At 38.1% G+C, this 25,735-nt stretch overlaps 3 protein-coding genes and 2 long non-coding RNA genes across 11 annotated transcripts; 1 reads left to right on the forward strand and 4 right to left on the reverse strand.

Annotated features, from left to right (window-relative positions):
• Positions 1 to 3,130: 3,130 nt before the first annotated feature.
• Positions 3,131 to 5,220, reverse strand: LOC124312610 (collagen alpha-1(I) chain-like). The gene is made up of 5 exons (XM_046777090.1): positions 5,094 to 5,220; positions 4,903 to 4,974; positions 4,703 to 4,827; positions 3,844 to 4,643; positions 3,131 to 3,776 (listed from the first exon to the last, which is right to left on the reverse strand). Exons 2-5 carry the CDS (start codon positions 4,912 to 4,914, stop codon positions 3,415 to 3,417), a joined length of 1,299 nt encoding a protein of 432 aa, XP_046633046.1. The 5' UTR covers positions 4,915 to 4,974; positions 5,094 to 5,220; the 3' UTR covers positions 3,131 to 3,414.
• A 3,931-nt stretch (positions 5,221 to 9,151) lies between these two features.
• Positions 9,152 to 11,241, reverse strand: LOC124312609 (collagen alpha-1(I) chain-like). Its single transcript, XM_046777089.1, has 5 exons — positions 11,115 to 11,241; positions 10,924 to 10,995; positions 10,724 to 10,848; positions 9,865 to 10,664; positions 9,152 to 9,797 (listed from the first exon to the last, which is right to left on the reverse strand). Exons 2-5 carry the CDS (start codon positions 10,933 to 10,935, stop codon positions 9,436 to 9,438), a joined length of 1,299 nt encoding a protein of 432 aa, XP_046633045.1. The 5' UTR covers positions 10,936 to 10,995; positions 11,115 to 11,241; the 3' UTR covers positions 9,152 to 9,435.
• Positions 11,242 to 12,423: 1,182 nt separating this feature from the next.
• LOC124312613 lies at positions 12,424 to 14,042 on the reverse strand. 2 transcript variants are annotated; one of them, XR_006910592.1, is made up of 4 exons: positions 13,710 to 14,042; positions 13,502 to 13,630; positions 13,364 to 13,437; positions 12,424 to 13,290 (listed from the first exon to the last, which is right to left on the reverse strand). It is a non-coding gene; the product is annotated as an uncharacterized LOC124312613 (long non-coding RNA). The 2 variants fall into 2 exon arrangements; XR_006910591.1 differs by having other exon boundaries at positions 12,424 to 13,437.
• Positions 14,043 to 14,239: 197 nt separating this feature from the next.
• LOC124312602 (polyamine-transporting ATPase 13A3-like) lies at positions 14,240 to 24,908 on the reverse strand. Of its 6 annotated transcripts, XM_046777077.1 has the most exons (26): positions 24,851 to 24,908; positions 24,548 to 24,776; positions 23,929 to 24,017; positions 20,433 to 20,554; positions 19,882 to 20,049; positions 19,742 to 19,812; positions 19,542 to 19,678; positions 19,283 to 19,457; positions 19,049 to 19,217; positions 18,937 to 18,972; positions 18,673 to 18,871; positions 18,450 to 18,583; positions 18,210 to 18,380; positions 17,971 to 18,142; positions 17,793 to 17,906; positions 17,559 to 17,731; positions 17,318 to 17,488; positions 17,079 to 17,226; positions 16,816 to 16,965; positions 16,630 to 16,722; positions 16,522 to 16,557; positions 16,267 to 16,391; positions 16,107 to 16,178; positions 15,852 to 16,026; positions 14,976 to 15,751; positions 14,240 to 14,799 (listed from the first exon to the last, which is right to left on the reverse strand). In XM_046777077.1, the coding sequence occupies exons 3-26, from the start codon at positions 24,005 to 24,007 to the stop codon at positions 14,620 to 14,622; spliced, it is 3,846 nt and encodes a 1,281-aa protein (XP_046633033.1). In that variant the 5' UTR covers positions 24,008 to 24,017; positions 24,548 to 24,776; positions 24,851 to 24,908; the 3' UTR covers positions 14,240 to 14,619. The 6 variants fall into 6 exon arrangements, with proteins under 6 accessions (XP_046633033.1, XP_046633031.1, XP_046633030.1 ...); XM_046777075.1 differs by lacking the exons at positions 23,929 to 24,017; positions 24,548 to 24,776; positions 24,851 to 24,908 and adding exons at positions 21,508 to 21,617; positions 21,772 to 22,115; XM_046777074.1 differs by lacking the exons at positions 23,929 to 24,017; positions 24,548 to 24,776; positions 24,851 to 24,908 and adding exons at positions 21,508 to 21,665; positions 21,772 to 22,115.
• Positions 22,149 to 23,317, forward strand: LOC124312614. The gene is made up of 2 exons (XR_006910593.1): positions 22,149 to 22,261; positions 23,086 to 23,317. It is a non-coding gene; the product is annotated as an uncharacterized LOC124312614 (long non-coding RNA).
• Positions 24,909 to 25,735: the final 827 nt, after the last annotated feature.

A 25,735-nucleotide genomic window follows, 5' to 3' on the forward strand; every position in this document is an offset into this window, starting at 1 on the left:
CCATAAACCATTGTTTGATTTTTTGCGATATTTTTGTTCCGAAACAAAAATTTTGCAATCCAATAAGCTATTACGATAGCAAGCCGAAATACCTATCATCTTTAGAAGTGAAATATATCGACAATACAAAATCTGTGTATGTTGGCCCTAAAAAGAATAAAATATTATAGGACCATAAGTATTTAAATAAGTAGATAATTTCCTCGATCCGATTTTGCACTTATTTCATTCATGATACAAAATATTTCCGATCACATTTCTTGCCTGCAGACAGTACATTACTGGCTGAAACCCAGTAACAAATTTCAAAAGTGAATAACCGATTTGTAAACTAGACTTTTGGCTTGCTACCAATAACGCTTTACAAATTTTAGAACTTGATTCGTAATTGAATTTATGGACAGTATTCTCTTGTTTAGTGTACATATTTGTATATTTAAACGCACTTCAAATTTTCAAGTTTACATCAATCATCTTTAAACATATGCAGTGATCATCATTTTGCAAAGGTGGGGGATGTGAAATGTAGCGTATAGTATTCTTTCTGTCAATAGATATTCGTTTGAATGTAAAAACGCTGACGTTCAGCCGATAGTTGCGATCTTAGTGAATTTATCGTCCGTAGCCGGATGGCAACGGCTGGAATGCGGCTGAGCAGAAGCTGACCATGAAAATTGAGCTGGACCTGGGGCCGACCCTGTCGATTTAGCTGGAGGTGGAGCAGACCACGAAGTAAGGTAAACATGTGTGGGATTCGTGTTTGCCATAACTTACGTAAACATTTAGACTAAAACGTCATGTTATCCATTTGATGTAAATATTCCTCAAAGTGACGCCCATGTAATGATTTTTTTAATTTGCTAGTAAAGGCTTCACATTTTTAGCCAACGGCTTTGTTGTACAAAACAAAGAGGTTTTGGATTATGTTATGAAGCAACATGTCATTCTTCCACGTTAAATTTTTCCCCAACTTAACAGTTCAATGTTGCGCAAAACAACCGAGGAATTTTTCATCACTGCCTCATTTGTTCCGTGGATTGACTTTTTTCTGTGATCCCTTTTTCTTCTAATTTTATTTCGATTCGTTGAATTTACATAATTTGAAGTTTTTCTCAATATTTTTTTTTATCTTTCAGCAATCTTTCCACGCCAGATTTCACTCTGACTACATCTCTATTTCTAAAACAAAGGAAATCCTATAAATATTAAATAAAGCAGTCAAAATACGTACGTTTTGTAACACATATGAAATCGTTTCCCAGATTTAGCTTGAGATTCTTCATATATATTGGTTAATCCATAAACCTGTCTCCAAGGAACTGAATATGCAGAAAAAATACTTTAAACTTACTTCATTCAACTTTAAACTTTAAATCATTAAAAGTAAAAATTCTAATTAATGAATTCTTACCGATTTTCGGTTTTGATTTCTTTTCGTAACATGCACGTCTTTTTCTTGTCGTTCCTCAGCCAGGAGTAATTTACTGAAAGGGAGCTTTAATTGATTTTTTCAATATGTTTAAAGAAGATTAAAAAGGGTCGATTCGGTCGAAAAATTAAAGATAAATTCGAAAAAGACAGTGGTGGTGATTGTGGGAGAAATGAAGGGGAAGTAGCTTGACTCGCAAGAAACAAATCCAACGTACTCGCTCACCAACGAAACGATTTTATAACTCCATTAGTGTTGTTTGCAAGCCCACTTGAGTATCTCTCTCTCTCTACGAGTCTTGTAGTATTTTTTAGCTACGTTTGTCATCGTTGTTTCGTTAGTTCAAACCTGAATCTTTTATTGGCTGTTTTTGTGGTTGCAGTTTGAAACAAAAAAATTGTAAGTATAAGAAGCTTCATCAACGCTTAATATCAAAGCGCGTCCATGTCATGAACAGTGGCACCAAAAATCCGGTGTTTGCAAACCGAACACACATACGTGAAAAAGCAAATAAGGAGGGAGCACACATGAAAAAACCATCATACAAACAAAACTTACCGATGCAATATTTTTCCCGTGTCGAGGCGGTTTCACAGATAACCTGTTCAAAACCCCTTATTGTGGCATATACTTGGTTTTGTAAGTGTCCTTTGGATTCTCCTTTTCCTAAAGGTATGAAAATTAAATGGGGATCTAACATTTAATGAAATATGAAGGCACAAAACCTAACCATGTTGAATCGAATCGAGAGTAATCACAAACTGGAAGGCAGAGAAAGAAAAAATAGCAGATGAAAGAAGAAAAAAGAAACATAGCGAAAGCAGCGCCGACAACTGTGAAATTGTGCAAATAAGAATTTAAACTGGTGCAGCAATGCAACCGATAAGAAAGATGGTTAATCGGTCTATTCTTATTTCGGCTACCAATGTTCTGCATTTCTAGCCGTATACGTTTGAAAATACGAAAAATAAATAAAGTTGCGAGAAACAATTAACTTGTTGAGGTTTTTTACTGCCGTTTGTTGATTGAACCCATCATTGACGAGTTAATACAAACTTAAGTTTGATTGAATACGGTTAATGTTAGTTAAATGCATCAATAATCCCCAAGATACATTTCCTTTAACATAAACCAGCATCAACTACGTTTTCGGAATAAGCTTTTTGGCAATGACGGTAATAAACCTGTCGGCCCCCATGCTGCCTTCCCAACACGTTTTAAAGGGCGAGATTTTAATGGCCAGCCGGGCCTGGTGGACCAGGAATGCAGACCAATTTTTCTCGCAATCTTGCCCCAGTTTTTTTTTTATCTGAGGGATCGAAAGTTTTCGGCCAGATCAAGTGATTGCTATGTGTTTTCAAATGGCAGGATTGGACAGCTGCAGGTCTTCTGTGTCTATGGACAACAAGGGTAAAGTAAAATTTTGAATTTCATTATCTCATTTCTCGGGCAACTTTTTCTTTAATGAGAAGGGGAACATAAACATGAATCCAATAGACCAATGACGTGTACAGAAATAAGATATCATTTGCGCATAATTAAAGATTCAATGCAAATTAGTTCCAATTTGTGATTGAGGGAAATCCCCTCTTAAAACCTTGAGGAAACAGAATATTCATTGGAATTAGAACGTTATATTTCTGGAAAGGTTTGGGCTTTTTCTATTAAATATAGTAGACTCTTTGTAATGCGACACAGATCCTGTGGAAATATGCTTATTGTTGTTATTGATTGCGGAATCTCAAATAATTAAAGACCAGATTGTACCAACGATTTTTAACTTTCTTTATTTAAATTACAATTGTAATATTTCCAGTAAAAATAGATATATATACGGACATTTTTTCAAAGAGTTTTGTTTGGATCTAAAAAAAACGGTAAGCTGCCCGAATTTAGCAAAATACCAACTCACAATGCCTTATTAATGGTTCTGGTTGGTGGCACTTCACTCCATTTCGGCAGCCAGTGCATCATATAGGGTGGACTTAATAATAGCGCCCAGGAGCGGCGTAGGTGACATGTCCTGGAGCACCGATTGGTCCAATTGGTCCAACTGGTCCAGGGGGTCCAGTTTGCCCAGTTTTGCCTTGGTAGCCAGCAGGGCCGACCGGACCGACGGGGCCGACGGGACCAGGACCGCCGGGGTATCCTGGGGTACCAGGTTTACCTTGAGGTCCGATCGGTCCGATCGGTCCAACTGGTCCAACGGGGCCAGGACCGCCGGGGTATCCAGAGGGGCCCTGTTTTCCTTGAAGACCTTGGGAGCCGGGAGCTCCGGGGCCACCAGGGGCACCAGGTCCCCCAGGATTACCATCCTTACCAGTTTTGCCTTGTTCGCCTTGAGGTCCTGCTTAGCCAAAAAGTTAGAATCATTAGAAGAATTCTATTAATAACATTTTCCACGGTCAACGAACCTGGAGCACCAGGAGCGCCGTTGTATCCATCTTTTCCAGGAGCGCCAGTCAAGCCATTGGAACCGTCTTTACCAGGAGCTCCATCGTAGCCTGGATTTCCAACAGGGCCTTGAGGTCCAACAGGGCCGATAGATCCAGGAGCGCCGTTAAGTCCGTCTTTGCCTGGAGCACCGTTATAACCTCGAGTTCCAGCCTCTCCCTTGGGACCAGGGCTGCCAGGGTAACCAGGAGAACCATCTTTACCAGCGGGGCCTTGGGGTCCAGTTGTTCCAACTGGGCCAATGGGCCCGGGTCCTCCAGGAGCGCCAGGAGCTCCGTCTTTACCAGGGTAACCAGGGGTTCCAACTGGTCCGGGAACATTAGATTGAACAGTTACACCAGGGGCACCAGTTTCTCCTTTAGGTCCAGAAGGTCCAGGGGCTCCATTGTAACCGTCTTTGCCTCGAGCACCAGGTGCTCCATTCATGCCTGGAGCTCCAGGAGCTCCGGGTTCTCCCTTTGCGCCAGAGTAACCAGGAGCACCAGGGGCACCAGTAGCTCCATCATTGCCTCTTGCACCAGTCAATCCTTGTGCTCCAGGTGCTCCATCATCTCCGGGATTTCCTTGAGGTCCCGGAGCGCCAGTAGATCCAGGGGCGCCAGTATTTCCCTTTTCTCCCTTAGGTCCAGCATATCCTTGCGGGCCAGGGGCTCCAGGTGGTCCAGCAATATATTTATCAGAGTTGTCAACAACTCCGGGAGCTCCAGCGGGTCCTTGGGGTCCTTGGGCACCAGCTTGTCCTCTCAGCCATGGAAGGTACCTAAAAGGTTCGTATATTTATTTCGTCTGCAATCTTTTAAAGTTTCAACTGTTGCTTACTCAAGGAAGCGTTCCCACTGTCTTTGAATCTCTTCAAGCTCGTAGTTGTCACCGTAAGCTACTTGAGCCCGCTGGTATTGCGGAGCAGCCAAAGCAGCCGCAAAGAGGCAAGTTAAAATGATAGCCTAAACAAAAATACAATAACGAACTAGGCAACAATAATTGGGATACGTTATGAAAGGAAAAATCAGGTAACTTACTGCTGCTTTCATGGTTTCCAGATTTAATAATGTTAGTAGAACAAAAGTTTGCTCTTCAAAACAGCAAATTTTCTAAATGAAAAAAATGACGAGTTGTAAAAAATTTAACTTTTCAATCACTTTTCAAAATTTTTGCGATGAGATGATCTCGCTTGAAATCCGATTTGAATGATTTTGAAAAAGAAGCTAACCTTTAAGTTTAAAATGCTGTTTGCTTTTCCGCTGCTGAACCAACGCTGATGAAAATTTGCTGATCGCTCGCCTTTTAAACTCTCAATTGCTCCAATTAAAAGTAAAGGAAAATTAAACTCGTCATGAAAAACCGCCTGTTAAACCTGAAAATGCAAGGACACAAACAGGTTGCTGTACTGGAGCAAACCCCAAAAAATTGAATTCAACTGTAATAGTCACTCACCAAAAGTGAAAGGTTAAAATCAAAACTGAAATGCGTTTTATCCTTAAAGAATCGAAGTGAAAGGGTTTACCGGTAATATACGTACATCAATATTGGTATACAGTTTTGAAGTCTAGTCCCGCAAACCTGTCAAACAACAACATTCTGGTGGGTCTTTCCCACGCAAATTATGGCCAAAGGCCGAAACTTTATAAGATTGTGTATGCTCGTCAATTAATATGTTACAACTCTCAACATTTTTCATCTCATTTTGCACAAAACGCAAAGACAAAGCCGAATATTGTGATAAGTCGTCCAATTCTCATTTAATGTAATAATTATCTTTTCGTTGCGCACCCTAGTTTTCTGTCTTGTATCAATGTTCCAGATTGCACAAAAGAAAGTAAAGAAAAGTTTGTCCGTCCGAGTAAGGTTAGTGAAATTAAATTCATCAGACGACATACGTAAGGTGTGGTGTGATTCATTGGGTGGTTGGATTTCTTCATCTGACTTCTGAAAGACATACTGCAAGCGATTGCAAGAAATAATATTATTCAGGGAGAAACTGTTTAAACCAGACAAGCTGAAAGTTGCTCAGTCTTCTTTCACAAATGTCTGAAAGCACCCCTCCGCAGCACCCAGGATTGGTCGATGAACACATTTTAAGTTTCAAAAGATGTTTTCATTAGAAATACCGAAAAAACCAGAGATTAACTATAATAAAACCATAAACCATTGTTTGATTTTTTGCGATATTTTTGTTCCGAAACAAAAATTTTGCAATCCAATAAGCTATTACGATAGCAAGCCGAAATACCTATCATCTTTAGAAGTGAAATATATCGACAATACAAAATCTGTGTATGTTGGCCCTAAAAAGAATAAAATATTATAGGACCATAAGTATTTAAATAAGTAGATAATTTCCTCGATCCGATTTTGCACTTATTTCATTCATGATACAAAATATTTCCGATCACATTTCTTGCCTGCAGACAGTACATTACTGGCTGAAACCCAGTAACAAATTTCAAAAGTGAATAACCGATTTGTAAACTAGACTTTTGGCTTGCTACCAATAACGCTTTACAAATTTTAGAACTTGATTCGTAATTGAATTTATGGACAGTATTCTCTTGTTTAGTGTACATATTTGTATATTTAAACGCACTTCAAATTTTCAAGTTTACATCAATCATCTTTAAACATATGCAGTGATCATCATTTTGCAAAGGTGGGGGATGTGAAATGTAGCGTATAGTATTCTTTCTGTCAATAGATATTCGTTTGAATGTAAAAACGCTGACGTTCAGCCGATAGTTGCGATCTTAGTGAATTTATCGTCCGTAGCCGGATGGCAACGGCTGGAATGCGGCTGAGCAGAAGCTGACCATGAAAATTGAGCTGGACCTGGGGCCGACCCTGTCGATTTAGCTGGAGGTGGAGCAGACCACGAAGTAAGGTAAACATGTGTGGGATTCGTGTTTGCCATAACTTACGTAAACATTTAGACTAAAACGTCATGTTATCCATTTGATGTAAATATTCCTCAAAGTGACGCCCATGTAATGATTTTTTTAATTTGCTAGTAAAGGCTTCACATTTTTAGCCAACGGCTTTGTTGTACAAAACAAAGAGGTTTTGGATTATGTTATGAAGCAACATGTCATTCTTCCACGTTAAATTTTTCCCCAACTTAACAGTTCAATGTTGCGCAAAACAACCGAGGAATTTTTCATCACTGCCTCATTTGTTCCGTGGATTGACTTTTTTCTGTGATCCCTTTTTCTTCTAATTTTATTTCGATTCGTTGAATTTACATAATTTGAAGTTTTTCTCAATATTTTTTTTTATCTTTCAGCAATCTTTCCACGCCAGATTTCACTCTGACTACATCTCTATTTCTAAAACAAAGGAAATCCTATAAATATTAAATAAAGCAGTCAAAATACGTACGTTTTGTAACACATATGAAATCGTTTCCCAGATTTAGCTTGAGATTCTTCATATATATTGGTTAATCCATAAACCTGTCTCCAAGGAACTGAATATGCAGAAAAAATACTTTAAACTTACTTCATTCAACTTTAAACTTTAAATCATTAAAAGTAAAAATTCTAATTAATGAATTCTTACCGATTTTCGGTTTTGATTTCTTTTCGTAACATGCACGTCTTTTTCTTGTCGTTCCTCAGCCAGGAGTAATTTACTGAAAGGGAGCTTTAATTGATTTTTTCAATATGTTTAAAGAAGATTAAAAAGGGTCGATTCGGTCGAAAAATTAAAGATAAATTCGAAAAAGACAGTGGTGGTGATTGTGGGAGAAATGAAGGGGAAGTAGCTTGACTCGCAAGAAACAAATCCAACGTACTCGCTCACCAACGAAACGATTTTATAACTCCATTAGTGTTGTTTGCAAGCCCACTTGAGTATCTCTCTCTCTCTACGAGTCTTGTAGTATTTTTTAGCTACGTTTGTCATCGTTGTTTCGTTAGTTCAAACCTGAATCTTTTATTGGCTGTTTTTGTGGTTGCAGTTTGAAACAAAAAAATTGTAAGTATAAGAAGCTTCATCAACGCTTAATATCAAAGCGCGTCCATGTCATGAACAGTGGCACCAAAAATCCGGTGTTTGCAAACCGAACACACATACGTGAAAAAGCAAATAAGGAGGGAGCACACATGAAAAAACCATCATACAAACAAAACTTACCGATGCAATATTTTTCCCGTGTCGAGGCGGTTTCACAGATAACCTGTTCAAAACCCCTTATTGTGGCATATACTTGGTTTTGTAAGTGTCCTTTGGATTCTCCTTTTCCTAAAGGTATGAAAATTAAATGGGGATCTAACATTTAATGAAATATGAAGGCACAAAACCTAACCATGTTGAATCGAATCGAGAGTAATCACAAACTGGAAGGCAGAGAAAGAAAAAATAGCAGATGAAAGAAGAAAAAAGAAACATAGCGAAAGCAGCGCCGACAACTGTGAAATTGTGCAAATAAGAATTTAAACTGGTGCAGCAATGCAACCGATAAGAAAGATGGTTAATCGGTCTATTCTTATTTCGGCTACCAATGTTCTGCATTTCTAGCCGTATACGTTTGAAAATACGAAAAATAAATAAAGTTGCGAGAAACAATTAACTTGTTGAGGTTTTTTACTGCCGTTTGTTGATTGAACCCATCATTGACGAGTTAATACAAACTTAAGTTTGATTGAATACGGTTAATGTTAGTTAAATGCATCAATAATCCCCAAGATACATTTCCTTTAACATAAACCAGCATCAACTACGTTTTCGGAATAAGCTTTTTGGCAATGACGGTAATAAACCTGTCGGCCCCCATGCTGCCTTCCCAACACGTTTTAAAGGGCGAGATTTTAATGGCCAGCCGGGCCTGGTGGACCAGGAATGCAGACCAATTTTTCTCGCAATCTTGCCCCAGTTTTTTTTTTATCTGAGGGATCGAAAGTTTTCGGCCAGATCAAGTGATTGCTATGTGTTTTCAAATGGCAGGATTGGACAGCTGCAGGTCTTCTGTGTCTATGGACAACAAGGGTAAAGTAAAATTTTGAATTTCATTATCTCATTTCTCGGGCAACTTTTTCTTTAATGAGAAGGGGAACATAAACATGAATCCAATAGACCAATGACGTGTACAGAAATAAGATATCATTTGCGCATATTTTAAGATTCAATGCAAATTAGTTCCAATTTGTGATTGAGGGAAATCCCCTCTTAAAACCTTGAGGAAACAGAATATTCATTGGAATTAGAACGTTATATTTCTGGAAAGGTTTGGGCTTTTTCTATTAAATATAGTAGACTCTTTGTAATGCGACACAGATCCTGTGGAAATATGCTTATTGTTGTTATTGATTGCGGAATCTCAAATAATTAAAGACCAGATTGTACCAACGATTTTTAACTTTCTTTATTTAAATTACAATTGTAATATTTCCAGTAAAAATAGATATATATACGGACATTTTTTCAAAGAGTTTTGTTTGGATCTAAAAAAAACGGTAAGCTGCCCGAATTTAGCAAAATACCAACTCACAATGCCTTATTAATGGTTCTGGTTGGTGGCACTTCACTCCATTTCGGCAGCCAGTGCATCATATAGGGTGGACTTAATAATAGCGCCCAGGAGCGGCGTAGGTGACATGTCCTGGAGCACCGATTGGTCCAATTGGTCCAACTGGTCCAGGGGGTCCAGTTTGCCCAGTTTTGCCTTGGTAGCCAGCAGGGCCGACCGGACCGACGGGGCCGACGGGACCAGGACCGCCGGGGTATCCTGGGGTACCAGGTTTACCTTGAGGTCCGATCGGTCCGATCGGTCCAACTGGTCCAACGGGGCCAGGACCGCCGGGGTATCCAGAGGGGCCCTGTTTTCCTTGAAGACCTTGGGAGCCGGGAGCTCCGGGGCCACCAGGGGCACCAGGTCCCCCAGGATTACCATCCTTACCAGTTTTGCCTTGTTCGCCTTGAGGTCCTGCTTAGCCAAAAAGTTAGAATCATTAGAAGAATTCTATTAATAACATTTTCCACGGTCAACGAACCTGGAGCACCAGGAGCGCCGTTGTATCCATCTTTTCCAGGAGCGCCAGTCAAGCCATTGGAACCGTCTTTACCAGGAGCTCCATCGTAGCCTGGATTTCCAACAGGGCCTTGAGGTCCAACAGGGCCGATAGATCCAGGAGCGCCGTTAAGTCCGTCTTTGCCTGGAGCACCGTTATAACCTCGAGTTCCAGCCTCTCCCTTGGGACCAGGGCTGCCAGGGTAACCAGGAGAACCATCTTTACCAGCGGGGCCTTGGGGTCCAGTTGTTCCAACTGGGCCAATGGGCCCGGGTCCTCCAGGAGCGCCAGGAGCTCCGTCTTTACCAGGGTAACCAGGGGTTCCAACTGGTCCGGGAACATTAGATTGAACAGTTACACCAGGGGCACCAGTTTCTCCTTTAGGTCCAGAAGGTCCAGGGGCTCCATTGTAACCGTCTTTGCCTCGAGCACCAGGTGCTCCATTCATGCCTGGAGCTCCAGGAGCTCCGGGTTCTCCCTTTGCGCCAGAGTAACCAGGAGCACCAGGGGCACCAGTAGCTCCATCATTGCCTCTTGCACCAGTCAATCCTTGTGCTCCAGGTGCTCCATCATCTCCGGGATTTCCTTGAGGTCCCGGAGCGCCAGTAGATCCAGGGGCGCCAGTATTTCCCTTTTCTCCCTTAGGTCCAGCATATCCTTGCGGGCCAGGGGCTCCAGGTGGTCCAGCAATATATTTATCAGAGTTGTCAACAACTCCGGGAGCTCCAGCGGGTCCTTGGGGTCCTTGGGCACCAGCTTGTCCTCTCAGCCATGGAAGGTACCTAAAAGGTTCGTATATTTATTTCGTCTGCAATCTTTTAAAGTTTCAACTGTTGCTTACTCAAGGAAGCGTTCCCACTGTCTTTGAATCTCTTCAAGCTCGTAGTTGTCACCGTAAGCTACTTGAGCCCGCTGGTATTGCGGAGCAGCCAAAGCAGCCGCAAAGAGGCAAGTTAAAATGATAGCCTAAACAAAAATACAATAACGAACTAGGCAACAATAATTGGGATACGTTATGAAAGGAAAAATCAGGTAACTTACTGCTGCTTTCATGGTTTCCAGATTTAATAATGTTAGTAGAACAAAAGTTTGCTCTTCAAAACAGCAAATTTTCTAAATGAAAAAAATGACGAGTTGTAAAAAATTTAACTTTTCAATCACTTTTCAAAATTTTTGCGATGAGATGATCTCGCTTGAAATCCGATTTGAATGATTTTGAAAAAGAAGCTAACCTTTAAGTTTAAAATGCTGTTTGCTTTTCCGCTGCTGAACCAACGCTGATGAAAATTTGCTGATCGCTCGCCTTTTAAACTCTCAATTGCTCCAATTAAAAGTAAAGGAAAATTAAACTCGTCATGAAAAACCGCCTGTTAAACCTGAAAATGCAAGGACACAAACAGGTTGCTGTACTGGAGCAAACCCCAAAAAATTGAATTCAACTGTAATAGTCACTCACCAAAAGTGAAAGGTTAAAATCAAAACTGAAATGCGTTTTATCCTTAAAGAATCGAAGTGAAAGGGTTTACCGGTAATATACGTACATCAATATTGGTATACAGTTTTGAAGTCTAGTCCCGCAAACCTGTCAAACAACAACATTCTGGTGGGTCTTTCCCACGCAAATTATGGCCAAAGGCCGAAACTTTATAAGATTGTGTATGCTCGTCAATTAATATGTTACGACTCTCAACATTTTTCATCTCATTTTGCACAAAACGCAAAGACAAAGCCAAATATTGTGATAAGTCGTCCAATTCTCATTTAATGTAATAATTATCTTTTCGTTGCGCACCCTAGTTTTCTGTCTTGTATCAATGTTCCAGATTGCACAAAAGAAAGTAAAGAAAAGTTTGTCCGTCCGAGTATGGTTAGTGAAATTAAATTCATCAGACGACATACGTAAGGTGTGGTGTGATTCATTGGGTGGTTGGATTTCTTCATCTGACTTCTGAAAGACATACTGCAAGCGCTGCAAGAAATAATATTATTCAGGGAGAAACTGTTTAAACCAGACAAGCTGAAAGTTGCTCAGTCTTCTTTCACAAATGTCTGAAAGCATTCGCCCCTAAGGGATTGGTCGATGAACGCATTTTAAGTTTCGAAGGATTTTTTCATTAGGAATACCAAAAAACCCTAGATTAACTATAATAAAACCATAAACCATTGTTTGATTTTTTGCGATATATTTGTTCCGAAACAAAAATTTTGCAATCCAATAAGCTATTACGTTAGCAAGCCGAAATATCTATCATCATTAAAAGCGAAATATATCGGCAATACAAAGTCTGTGTATGTTGGCCATAAAAAGAATAAAATATTATTGAACCATAAGTATTTAAATGAGTAGTTGCGATACAGGAACAGCAACTACTTCTCCATCGACAATGCAACCTACAATAACTGTAATTCCTCCAACTATTCCAAGGCCCACGATATTTTAGGATTTTTTTGCTAGAGTGGAAGAAGAAGTCCCGCCGCACCACCAACGATTACAAATTGGTTTTCAAATTTTTTTAAAAGAAAATTGGTAAATTTGCTGTAAAAGAAATCGTTTCAGATTTTGAGAAAGGAATATGGAATGGGATGCGATTAGTGTTTAAAAAGGTCTCGTTCCATGGCTGCACGTTCCATTGGACGCAGGCAATTTTTCGTCGGTTAAAGTTTGAGGGTCTTTCTAAGTTTTTCTTTCCAAAACAAATTTACAACAAATGTGTCGCAAAATGGTGAGCTTTTATTTACTTCCACACTCAAAAATACGAAGAGGCAAAGGTATAAAAGGTAAATTGATGACATTTATTTTTTTTTTTTTGTATTTCATAATCCTACATACTTCACAAAAAAAATTGTCATGTAGGGTTGTAAATATTTTACATTTAGTATCGTCAATAACTTTTCTTGAACTAAAATTTTTTCTTTGAATTTTTTTAGCATTAGTAACCCCAAACCAGCCTAGGAACACAAAAAAATGTCCATTATTTAAGTAGTTCTAAACGTTATGTTCGTAAATATTATAAATTAAGATGTATGTTGTACTAAATTGCTGCTCGTTTTTTTTAAATATTTGTGTTAATCAATTTCACTCCTAATTTATATTTATCTGTTTCTTTTTCCTAGAGCGCCTTTCAATAGTTTCCATGGTATCAGATATTTTTGGCATTACAACATTGTTGAATTCTTCGTCTGACTCACTCTGCCGTGTACAGTCGCCGTGTACAGTCGCCGTGTGAAGTAACAGCTTCCCTAGGTTCCGAGTCCCTGGTCAAAGCCGGTGTGTTATAATAGCTCCCTCGAGATTTACCAAAGCGACTGGTCCAACGAGTCCCTCGGGTGGGGTAAACTGGGGTGTAGTAAAATCACCTTTTCTTCCGCATGGGCGGCATTGGCTAACTCAACAACAGGGTCTTTGAACTGCCACATGCCCAGACGATGAAAGAGTAAATGAAATGGCCGCATTTCCATAATGTATGAATAGATTTGTTACAAAATTTTCATGTTTAATTGAAGCATATGTTTTCAATAGACGGGCAGCATCCTTCCATTCGTCCTTCGGCAAACCTAGACAAAATTGACACGTTTTAAGGACTATTTAACGTAAAAAGCATAAAAAGCTTTATGTTACCAACTATTTTTTTTAAATATTATGCAATGTTTCTTACTCCAAAAGGCAGTTGCAGTTTCCATGCAATTGTTTTCCAATGCGGTCAGATATCGCAATCTCAACAAAGAATTAAAAGGGTCATATTCCTATCTGTTGAAAAAAGACACAAGGAATTGACTGGTTAACAGCCGTAAGTGATGTGCAACTTGATTATTGAAGTGACGAATACCAATTGGTTTTTGACGATTATGTATCTTTTCAAGGGTAACAATTAGACGGTTGATATTAGTTGTTGAAAAAGCCGATCGATTGCATTCTTACGTCAATCCAAGATTTTCTGGGGTAGAAAATGCCAATGACAGGCAAACAATACTGTAATTTCAATTAAAATCAATTCAGATGTGGGGGTGGTGAAGGGGGGGGGGAATCCTTTGTTCGAGAATCCTCCCCTTTGTCCCCCATACCATAAGACCATGCCGCGGGTAGGGACATTCCATGCGACTTTTTTTGGGGGTGATCCAATATTTCAAAACGATGAATTTAAAAATACAGAACCCAAACAATTTTAGAAAATTAAAAATCAGAAAGATCTGTCTATACCATGTTATGTTTATTTGTTTGTTTTTTTCTGTTGTTTGTTTGATTGTTTTTCTCTATGTTTATCTTTTTAGGGTTAAGGTTTCGCAACTCAACCAAAACAGATCAAATTTGAAAATTGCTTTTAAACATTTTGGGGGAAAAAACTCTGCTAACAGTCAATTAACACAGACAAATTTATTCTTCATACAACTCCCAAAAGTAGTAAAGGGTATGCATTCTAATTGTTAGGACATTAGCAGAATACATGTACGTACATAGATCTAAGAAGGCAGAGGCAGTATTTATATGTTTATCATAAAATTTGTTTCGCTTGAACTCATTATCCACTTCCATTCTGGCTATTTTAAATATGGCATACGTGATATCGAAATGATAGGAAGACCCTATCATTATTGACGAATAACGCGCTCCATTTTATGAGCCCAATTCATTTAATTCTAATTGGAGAATAAAATCTACAATGGGATGATGAGCGATCAAGGGATGGAAATAAAGGACAATGCATATCTGAATAAGATAAAACCTTACACCTTTTACGATTATTTCTGAGCAACAGTTGATGTCACTATTGAAGATAGCCAATCGCTCGTTTTTATTTCTTTTTCGATTGCTAAATATTTTTCCTTGCGAGGTCGTAGCTTCAGCCAAAAAGGAGAATCCATCAACTTGACGAGACCACGATCTATCACGATTTCTTCCGTTAACAGACACACGAAAACCTGTAAAGATTGCGCAAGATGTTTTAAGTAGTCTGAAATATTCACATAAAATAAATGGTTATAAATAAAACTATTAAATCATATAAGTAGCTATAAATACTTTTTGAACGATCAAATAACGAATCGATCCGATAAATCGTAAAAATGTGTCTAAACATTTCAAAAATTTTATTCACCTGAGCGGCTGACAAGCCCAAAATGATGAGGCGAAATTCCATAGGAGGCATCTTCAGTTGTAGCCATTTTTCGATAAAGTAAGGAGGATCAATGAGGATACAAACGGAACATGCCGCAGAGGCAGCTAAAGCTCCGACGAACCAGTAATTCTTCAGAAAAATTTCTCTAAAAGGTTTTCCTTTTGCATAAGCCAACGCCAAGACGATATACTGGCACAGAGAGACACAAAAAATTGCGTAATTTTCGTGGCATTCGTAGTCCCCAGTTTCCAGCCCAGTGGTGTTGTGAAGATCCATATACGGTACGAACCAATTTTGCTTGGTAAGCAAAAGCATGCTAATAGCTTGGAAGAAACCAACCAAAAGCACTTGAATAAGAAGTGACCCCACAGGTGGTAATGAGAGAAGGGAGGTCAAAGGAGGGCGATTGAACAGTGGTCCTGGATGAGGTTGCGTACGTCCGAAAAGGGCGGACAGTGAGCAAATAAGGAAAAGATCGATGTAGAGGAATTGGAAATCCGTCAAATTGGTTCCGATTTCGTATAAAATCATGACGGAGATGAACTGTGTGAGACTGTATGCAGCCATATACTTGAAAATGCCAAATGATGTGACAAGTGCACAACGTCCTTGGCGAATCAACTCTGGTACGCAACTAATGCTTGCATCTCTCGAAGTGAATGGTGAAGCCACTGAAGCTTCAGAATCTGACAAAGCAATTCCAGCGTGAGCTGCTTTTAAAGCACCACAATCATTTGCTCCATCTCCACACATTCCTACATCATAGTAATAATGAAAAAATCATTAATCATTAATACTCTCGCATTACTTAAACGTGAATGGATATAGACTGTTTGAATTAATACGATTAATTACCAACGACATAGTTCAGTTGCTGCAGTGCTTGGACCAACTGCTGTTTTTGGTCAGGAGACATACGAGCGAAGATAGTCCCTTTTACTACGCATCGAGGTACCAATTCTGGATAATGTTCTTGAATGATTGACCAGCATTTCCCTGTGATTGCTAAATGGTAACGTCCGATCAAATCCTGTAAGGGAAAAATATTATATTACACTACAGAAGTTACCTACTTCTTATTCAAAATACATATATGTATATATTAATTACCGGATTTGTTATATCCAACGTTATATCACCACTGTTGTTCATTGCTGATGTCGACGTACCGCTAGTGGGAGTCTACATGGATCAACCAAATATAGACTTATTATTTCTTTCGTTGAAAAATTTCCTATAATAATGAACATCAATAGGCGTTCGCTTTAACCTGGACAGAAGATTTCTCAGCCAAACTGTAAGTCAAGTGTGGTTTCCCATCGGTTGAAACTGCGCCCGAACTTTCTTCATAATTGACTATTACTACCTGATCATGCGATCCTACCATTCCACAATCTAAAAGCAGCAATAACAAAGAGCAAACGTATTTTTTTAAATCAAGTATTTCTTGAATAATATGAATAATATTTTAATTGTAATCGCCTCTTTCGTCTACGGGTAAAATGTATATACTTTATGGCTTTACCTCGAGCAACGCTTATGGCTGTCAGTATATTATCTCCTAGAACACAAGCGGTAGGCATAAAACATTAGTTAGAATTCCGATCCAAATTAATTTGTTACATTAATTTACCAGTGACCATGACGGTTCGGACGGCTGCATCTGATAACTGATTAATTATCGCCTTGGTATCCGGTTTTAGACGATTTTCTAAGACGACTAGACCTAAAAAAGGAAGGTCAGTTCAAAATAGGTCAGTCTTAAAATTTGATCTTTCACCTAATTGGTCAATTTATGTTCAAATAGATGTTAGCATACCAAGAAATGTCAATTCATTTTCTAAATCTTCTCTTTGCACTTTTTGAAGCTTGTGTAGGGATCGGATCTCAACAAGACGGTGAGCTAAGGCTATGACACGGAAACCTTGCCTTGTGTATTCTTCTAGAATTTCATTATGGTTGGTCGGTACTAAAAACAAACAATATCGGCAATTTTGAAATTTTCACTGAAAATTTCAGTTTAAAAAATAAGTTGGGAGAAATCGTAGTAAGTAAGGAGAGAAGGAAAATCGGGTAACTTACCGGTTTCCGGCTTGCATAAAGACTGCACCATTTCCGGTGAACCTTTACAGAAGAAATGAAGTTGCTCCTGGCCGATGCGTTTGCAAATGATGGCCATTCGTTGAAGAGTCGAACTGAATGGGAACTGGCGAACAATTCCTACCTCAACCTGGGACCAAACGAATTCAAAATAGGGCATTATTTTATTATTGTAAATAACTATCAAAACATTATCAGTTTTTCAACAGAAAATATATTACTTTCGAATTTTCCGCACCATCCAGGTCGGAGGAATCCGACACTCCAGGTCCAGGGTCTCCCTTGTTTCCACTCGGCGGAGTCCAACTAACAACAGTTGGACAAATGTTGTCGTATTTATTCGTGTCTTCATTGGAAGGCTCAACCAGAACCCATCCAGTCGATTCAAACATCTGTAGAAGTTGGAAGACAAAAATGTCATTTCTGGACACCAGTATCCTAATAATGGACCATTGTACTCACTTTAAGGTCTAAGGGATCACCACTAAGGTTGCCATCTATTATTGTCAACGAATGGCAGGTGGCCATGCCCATAAGCAACAACGGTGGCTCTAACTTAAAATTATAACTAACTGCCGATGGACTTCGGTCATGCGGACGAAGGGTAGATAACGCCTGTGATAGCTTTAATGGCGCTGTAATTAAAAAAAAACGTGTAAATTATTATGCAAATCACAAAATCTTGTAATTAAATACTTCTTATAGGAGGTATATATCGTCGGCCATCTACAACGGGTACAACGCCCCATAGATCAAGTCCATCTTCTGTCAATGTTCCAGTTTTATCAAAGCAAATGCAATTTAAAGAACCTTCAAAAACGGGGAATGAAAATTATGCTGACACTGTGGATGGCGAGGTGTGGTTTATTGGTACCTGAAACGTTGATAGACCTCGGGGAGATGCAATAGATATTTCGTTGCTCAAGTCTTTTTTGTGCCAAAATGATTCCCGCAGTCATGGCCGCAGGTAACGCGGGAGGAACACAAATTGTAATAATGTCAAAGGAATGAAACACAACTTTCACTCCCGCTTCGCCCGATATAATCTAGAGGAATGATGGATGCAAGTAGGATAAGGAATATGATAAATCTCTCAGATAAACATTTGTTTACCTTTTTAATAATGCTATAAGTAAATCCAATAGAAGCCAAGGAAGCTAAGAAACCAATAAATCGGTAACTGTCTCTTTCAAAACGGAAGTCAACTGGGGGTGGATACATAATGGCGGACACCAGCGACCCTTTTGCCGTCATGAAACCAGTTGAAGTCACAACGGCCATAACCTAGACAAATATTGTCAGATCATTTCCAAATTTGAAGCTGATTTAGATTTCAAAAATTAGAATGATTACTTTTTCTTCATTATAAAATCGTGTTTGAACAACTTTCGTGCCGCTAAACAAAGTGTGCCTAGAGTGTTCCTTGGGATGATATAAGACGTCTGTTTGGAATGGCAGAGGAGTTTTGACAACGGGCACGCTTTCTCCTGCACAGTCAACCAGTTGTCTTTAAATGGTTGTACGGACGTTTTTTGTTTTTCCAAATTTCTTATCCGTTTAAACTAAAAATGTTTACCTGTTAGCATGCTTTCATTAACGATACAGGTTCCGAATAATAAAACAGCGTCACAATGCATAGTACAGCCGTTGGCTGGTAAAATAATCATGTCTCCCGGAACCAGTTCTTCGGTTCTTATGGTTTCGTATACTCCGCCTCCTCGACACACATCTATTATGTCACTTCCATGCACTGTGTTTCTCAACTTTTTTTGATTCTTTAAAACGAGAAAAACGGAAATTAGAATCAATTTCATAAAACTGATGGCTTGATTCAACTTACTTTTCTAGTTTGGATGATTGAAATGGCTATTCCGGCCTGTCGCAGTAGAACATTTCGAATTAATTGGTTATAATTCATTATCTATTTTTAAAGAATTCTGATATTGTCATACCGCAGACATAACCATTATAGCTCCGGCGAAAATATAATATTCAATCATAATCCAAATGAAGACGGATACTACTTGGAAGATGTAAAATGGATTCAACACTTCCAGAAGGAGAAGCTCCAAAACACTTTTAACTGGAACGTTAATAAAATTTGAGCCAAAAATTGCCCGCCTAAAAACAATGACCGTGATTAAAAAGACGAAAGGAACTCTCTCATAGAACGTATTAGATTGAACCTTCTTTGTTGCTCAAGAATAGATAAACCAGCCAATCCTTGTTGAGCATCTGTGTGATGTAAAGAAGATGTCGGCATACCAGGACCCAAGCTTTTCACTTTAAGGAACTCTTTTGTCTCCGTATTCCAAATATAGCGCAATTTCTTGCAGGTGAACATACGGACACTCGTGGCCTCTATTTCATTAGAGACAGAAAAGTTATTTAAATGCACGAATTCGTTTGAATGGAAATCGAAAAAATTGAAAAAAGCTCGTTTACCATGAAATGTGCCATCTGCATTTGGAAGAGATAAAATGGGAGAATCGTCGATTTTATTTAAATCCTGCAGTACATGTGAATTGCGATGCTCTACGGATTTTTTTTTCCCTTTGACGGTATGTTCTGTTGCCGCATTTCTGCATAAAGAAATCCAATGCATTATAGAAACAACATGCATACCATGTGTGACTTGTCAATACATAATCTGGAGCGCACTCATACAGGTGATACTTCGTATGTGAACTCGCCGATATTTCTTTTGATATATCTCCTATTACGGGGAAATTAAATGGTAATTAAAAAAAAAAGGGAAACATTTGACTTTTTGTTTTTGTCATACCACAATCAGTATTTTCTCTGCGACCTCGAGAGAACACCTAGTATGGGTGCAATTCAAAAACCATTCGGGAAACCAATGGAAAACCATGCGTAAAATCCCAACAGTTTTCACAATGAAAAGCCAGGTGAGGATTGTTCGAAATAGTGAACGGCGGTAACCATAAAGTTCCTGGGAAATGAAATAATTTAAATTTTTAATTGATTTCGAAATAGCCATTGTTCAAATCTTAAAGCATAATACGCAAACGTGTACTAGAATTGGAAATAGAATTCTGCAATAAAATAACGTCAAAAACTAAATTATATCTGCTGGGATCTACTCAAATTCAACCAGTTCAGTAGTAAATTAGATCAAAAGACAGATCTCGACTTAAGATAATGTAACAAATGTAAACAATACAGTATCACAGGGCAGACGGAAATCCCTCAGATGAATGAGAACATAGTTTGAATTACTCTTAGTCGTGTCCAAAAGACAGACATTTCATCATATGGAGAACGAAGTTAAAGAAATGATGAGTAGCTCGCTTAAAAGAACCAGTTAAACCATACCATTTGATCCTCCTCACCAGCGTTGATATAGGAAACGGCAGCATTCCTGGAGTAGGGAATATCCGGTGACGTAGTTTGTCCATTCTCTTCATTGGGTAACTGATTGATTCTTTTGCTCAGACCTTCAGACATCAACAGAAAACGGAAAAAAATTAAGGATTGCAATGGCGCATAATGGGAACATGTACTTCAAGGTTGTTGAACTGACAAATTTTACAATATTTTTTTATGTTAATGATTTTGTCATTCAAAGTTTACAATAATAATCGAGTTTTCTAATACGATCGCTAAAACAGATTTATTTATTATTCTTATATTTTTTTTGTTTAACATTTCTTCATAAAAGGTGGGGTTCTGATTATTGGTATCATTAATAAGCGTTCCACCGCAAAATCCTGCGTGACCAACAAATGGTCAATATCAGCTTACAGCTGTTAAGATACACATCTTTGTCTTAAAACACCGCCGGATGTGGGGCTGAAGTCTTTTCTGTTTCCTTATTGCAAGTCTGAAAATTGATACAATAGCTAGAATATGAGTTCACTGTCTGCAACGGTTTCTTCGGGATGTACGTCTACGTCTACCTACGATAAACTACACGTATATACTGATACCACCCTCATCTTCATTCAAATATATGTATTCTTTTAAATTTAGAAATAATGTATGCTCATAGTCATAACTTTCTAAGTAACATATTAAAAGCCAACTTCTAGCGAAACTACTTGATTGTGTTAGTAAAGTTAATTTTCATTCATTGAAATTATGGTGTTTTTGGGCGTTTTAAAAATATTTAGAGTAAACATGAAACAAAACTTACGAGAAGATAAGATTTGCGTATTAATTAGGTAACTGCTTTAATCAAAAGGTCTACAAATAAAAACGTTTCAATAAGAAAAAGCTCCATTGCTGGAGTTAGTACAGTATAGGTATTAAAATAGGTTCTTTTCGTTCACCAAATGCGGGTATAAGAATTCTCAAATTATGTTCAAGAGCTATTTTCATTTTCTTGAGTACAGTATAAAAAAGGCTCTAGTTATGAAATATACAAATAAGTAAAATGTTTCAAATGGACCTTTACGCAAGAGCTGGTGCTGTTCCGCCACGTGTGTATCGTCGATGTCTTTGAGCTTGTTATTGGACATGGTAACTATCTCGCTAAGGCAGCCAGTAGTCTTGTACATTCTGTTGACAATTAATATTCATACAAACGCTCACCTGCTTAGCTCGAAACTACTGAAACATGAAAAGAGCACGTATTTTTCTTAGTAACATCTTCGGGTTTTTGGTTTCCCCAAGATACGTTAAAATTGCATAGAACGTTTATGGAGGTCCTTACTATCACTGTGAATTAATGGTCGAGAGGATGTATTTGGTCACTTTCTACGTTTGACGGTTGTTCAGCTGCGCACACTTGGATGAAAAAAACGTGGGATGATGACATTCAACACCAGTCGTCAAAGTTGAAGGAGAACTAATTTCAAATACGAGAACTCAAATTCAGGATGGAATCCACTGACTAGCTGGCCTGGGCGCTGCTTCTGGCTAATTGGAAGTAATTGCGTTTCAATAGTCAATGTTTTTCGTCAACAACGAGTGATTAACCAAATTTTGGCACAACGTTCACTGCTAAGACATAGTAGGGAAGTGAGTAACTGCGCTAGCGTGTATAGTTGGGACACGCGCCAGCCAGACTTATCGATTTTCTGACAGCGGAAGAGCCTTGGACCAATCCCTTCTCCTTCCTTTTGGCGCCTGGCTCCACCCCTTCTGTATTACGTGTGATTGAAGTCAACCTACTCGACCTACGTGAGCTGGATACGTGAAAGGTATAATTTCGCTTGGCTTTCCTAACAATCTAAGGGAAATCTAAGGGCTAGTCACAGTCGTCACTCGTGACTACAATGCTACTACTACAAGTCGATTCAATTAATTCAGACTTTTCCCAGGATTTTCGATACAATTTATTCTCAGTTATTTAGTATTTTGTTATTTGTATCGATTCATAAACTTCAGCCATCTAACGGATACTTTCAAAGTCACTACTAAAAAGTTTTTGAGGCAAAAGAAGAAGAAGAAAACAAATATTCCAAAAAAGGCATGGCCATGGCCAATTTGGGAATGTTCTTTTAGAGGACAAAATAAAGTTAAAAAAAAAATTGTGAATAGTAAAGGTATTTGCACGGTCTACCAAAATTAGGTGTTGCCTGTCATAATTTGTTATTACTTTCATTGATATGTCTTTCAAGGTCTAACTCTCACTTAAAAAATGAATTGCATCCTAATAAAATGTCCCTATCTGGAAAATGTAAATTTTTTTACATCATATCTGAGGAAATTAGAGAGGGCCTAAAGCGCCCAGTCGCCACAGTGGAAGATTTTTGAAAGGGTATCCTCGCACTTCTGGTGAACAGTCGTAAACAGCCAACAAACGATATATTAAAAAAAATAAGATAAATAAAAAAAAAAAAAAAAAAAACACCATTTCTTTTTTGGATGTGTCACATGCTCGCATCTTCTCAATATTGGTAATGGCCTGCGCTGCCATAGATTCTGTTGGTCGACTGCGATAATATTTAAAGACTCCTCAGCCCCTCGCTCCATATTTTAAATGCCATTATCTCGTCGGGTAATTCGTTGTTGCATTTAACAGGGTTCTCATGGGCAGTCGTGCAAACTGCGCGTGTTAGAGCGCCTGCGCTCTTCGGGAGAATCGAAGCCCAAGTCTCAAGACATCTAGGTTTCCAATTGACGGCCTTGTTCGATTCACCCATCCGACCAGTGATTACATGGTTGTGAAATGTTTTGCAAGGTATTGAGACTGGTGCAGTTGATTAAAATTTGACGTCCACATTTGCTTGTAAACAGTTTTCTTCTGGCATAGGTAAGACAGTTACGATGTGCTAAAATATCCACATGTTATCGATACAACGGTGAAAATAATAGATATCTTTGGCTGCGTGTGTGATCTGCTATAATGAACATTTGTTTTCGCCCACTTATTCACCAAAGTTTTTTCACTTTGTTACTATCTTGAGTTTTCTGTCTTCTTACGTATAATTAAAAAAGGGCGTAAAATGTAGTTAAAAAATAATATTGATTTAATGAAAGTACACCCCGCAGCATTTTTTTAATTCTACAGGAAAAAAGAATATAATTGGCCTTAACAATACGAAGAATATCAGTATAAATTGCTTCACTGAATGCAGTCCCTTTCTGTGGGCCTTTCTGGAACAACAAGATATAGCCTCGAGGGGGTTACGGGGAATTTAGTCATTATTCATTCATTGTAAACATACCCTTCTACTAAGCTCAATTTTAGTTTTAATTTCAATGAAAGAGTTAGTTTGTTATGGCCTCCTTGAACATGAGATCGATCATCAACTAAACTAATAACAGCAACAACGTACTAGTAACAGCCGTAAAAACATTTTATCGCATTACCAATGCATTACTTATTAGCCCCGGGAAATAGTGCTTAAAACGTGTTATTTACCTTCAAGACCAGCTGAAGTTCCAACACCAAAATTGTGCAATTCTTGGCTGGAAGCATTTCTACCAGGCCATGGGACCATGACTTCAACACTGATCAATGAGACAAATATGTATTTTAAAACAAGTTTTTACAGTAACTGATGATATACATTACAAGGGAAATAGACTTTTAAATTTTGATTTCCTATTGCAAATTTTTCTGTGTCATGCTCTGATTTAATAACCCATTTCATTTTGCCAATGTTTATATAGGGATAAAGTGGTGAGTGCTTAATACATTTTTAATGAATAATGCAAAAAAAATTCATATTAATGCTGAACACCCTGCAGTAGTGCCAAAACTACAGATAATTTTTAAATTACTTGAATGCTCAGACAGACTTTTCACAGCTGCAGGGAGTGGGTTTTTCAAAAGGTTTAACCAGAATGCATGCATTTAACAGAACTATTTGAGAAAATCTATGTGAAACTGTTTTTCTTTTTCAAATAATTTCTCCAAAAGTTGTTCCACAGTTCCAGCACTCTAGTTCCAGTTAGAAACATTTCAGAGAGAGTTTAGTTCTTAGTACACTTTCTAGAAATACAAAAAGAACCATTTATAACAAATTTAAAAGATTTACCTTGGATTCTTCCAGCAGTACACTTGTGATTCGCTCAAAAATGAATGACTGACTGTCGACCCTGTGGTCTATTTGGGTCGATTCCATTGCTGTAGCATGGCTATACGGCGCTATACATAAATATTAAGAAATCGATATCTATTGTTACCACGCTTGTTTCTTATCTAGAGCATCTTCAAACTTTTCGTAGAAGCGGTAGAGAGAGCATGGAATCAGATTAATAAAATTCCTGTATCAGTAAATATCGGCAAATGAGACAAACAACTCTAAAATGAATTTTGGTCAATAAAAAGAAAATACAACCATGGGCAGACGATGTGAACACTCCAGTCCCAGTCTAGAACGCCATTGGGTAAAAGCGAGCGAAAGCATAGAGAAAAAGAAGAACAGAAGAAAAAGGAGATAAATAACCCGCTATATTTGAAAAGTGTCAGTGGGAAAATGTAAAGAATCAAAAAAGAAAAGAAACTGTTCAGAAAATAACCAAATTATGGTATACTTATTAACACTTTTCATTATATTTTATTAAAAATATAATATTTTATAATCATATTCTAAAATAATTGAATTGTCTCACTGCTATACTTAAGTAGAAATCAGTCAGAACATGAAATATTGCATTTTTTTATAACAAGGCGGTTGATGGTAGAAAAATACTGCCTTACAGTGATTAAGTGATAGTTTGAGTTTGAACTTGTCACTCATAATTTGTATAACAGAGATAGGATTACTCATTCGATGGACATAATCGCAAGTCACTACCAACTTCCTAACGAACGAATTTTTTTCAGAATAAGAAAGACTCGAGTTTCACGCTCTCTTTTAATGAATTTGTGGTGATCGACGAACGTCAGACTTCAATATGATGAAACAGCTCGATCGGTATATGGCATACAAATAATTCATTGTTCGGACGGTTTGGAGTTGTGCTTAGTCCCCGTTAAGATCATGGATTCTGTTAATGCTAGTTTTGAGTGTTTTACGAGAAACACCAATGTAGCATGATTTATACTGGTGTTGGCGGAAGCCTAGAAACAGAGAAAAGCGTGTTTCGTAGTTTTCCACCGATTAAATTAACAAAGTAACCAGAAAAATCTAAATTTGCTCAACAACAAAAATATATTTCATTATTATTTTTTACTATTTAAAAAGATAGTGATTATCCAAGAAAAATTTTTGTTTGAAAAA

This window comes from Daphnia pulicaria, chromosome 8, assembly GCF_021234035.1.
Source record: "Daphnia pulicaria isolate SC F1-1A chromosome 8, SC_F0-13Bv2, whole genome shotgun sequence".
In the NCBI taxonomy this organism is placed as follows: domain Eukaryota; kingdom Metazoa; phylum Arthropoda; class Branchiopoda; order Diplostraca; family Daphniidae; genus Daphnia; species Daphnia pulicaria.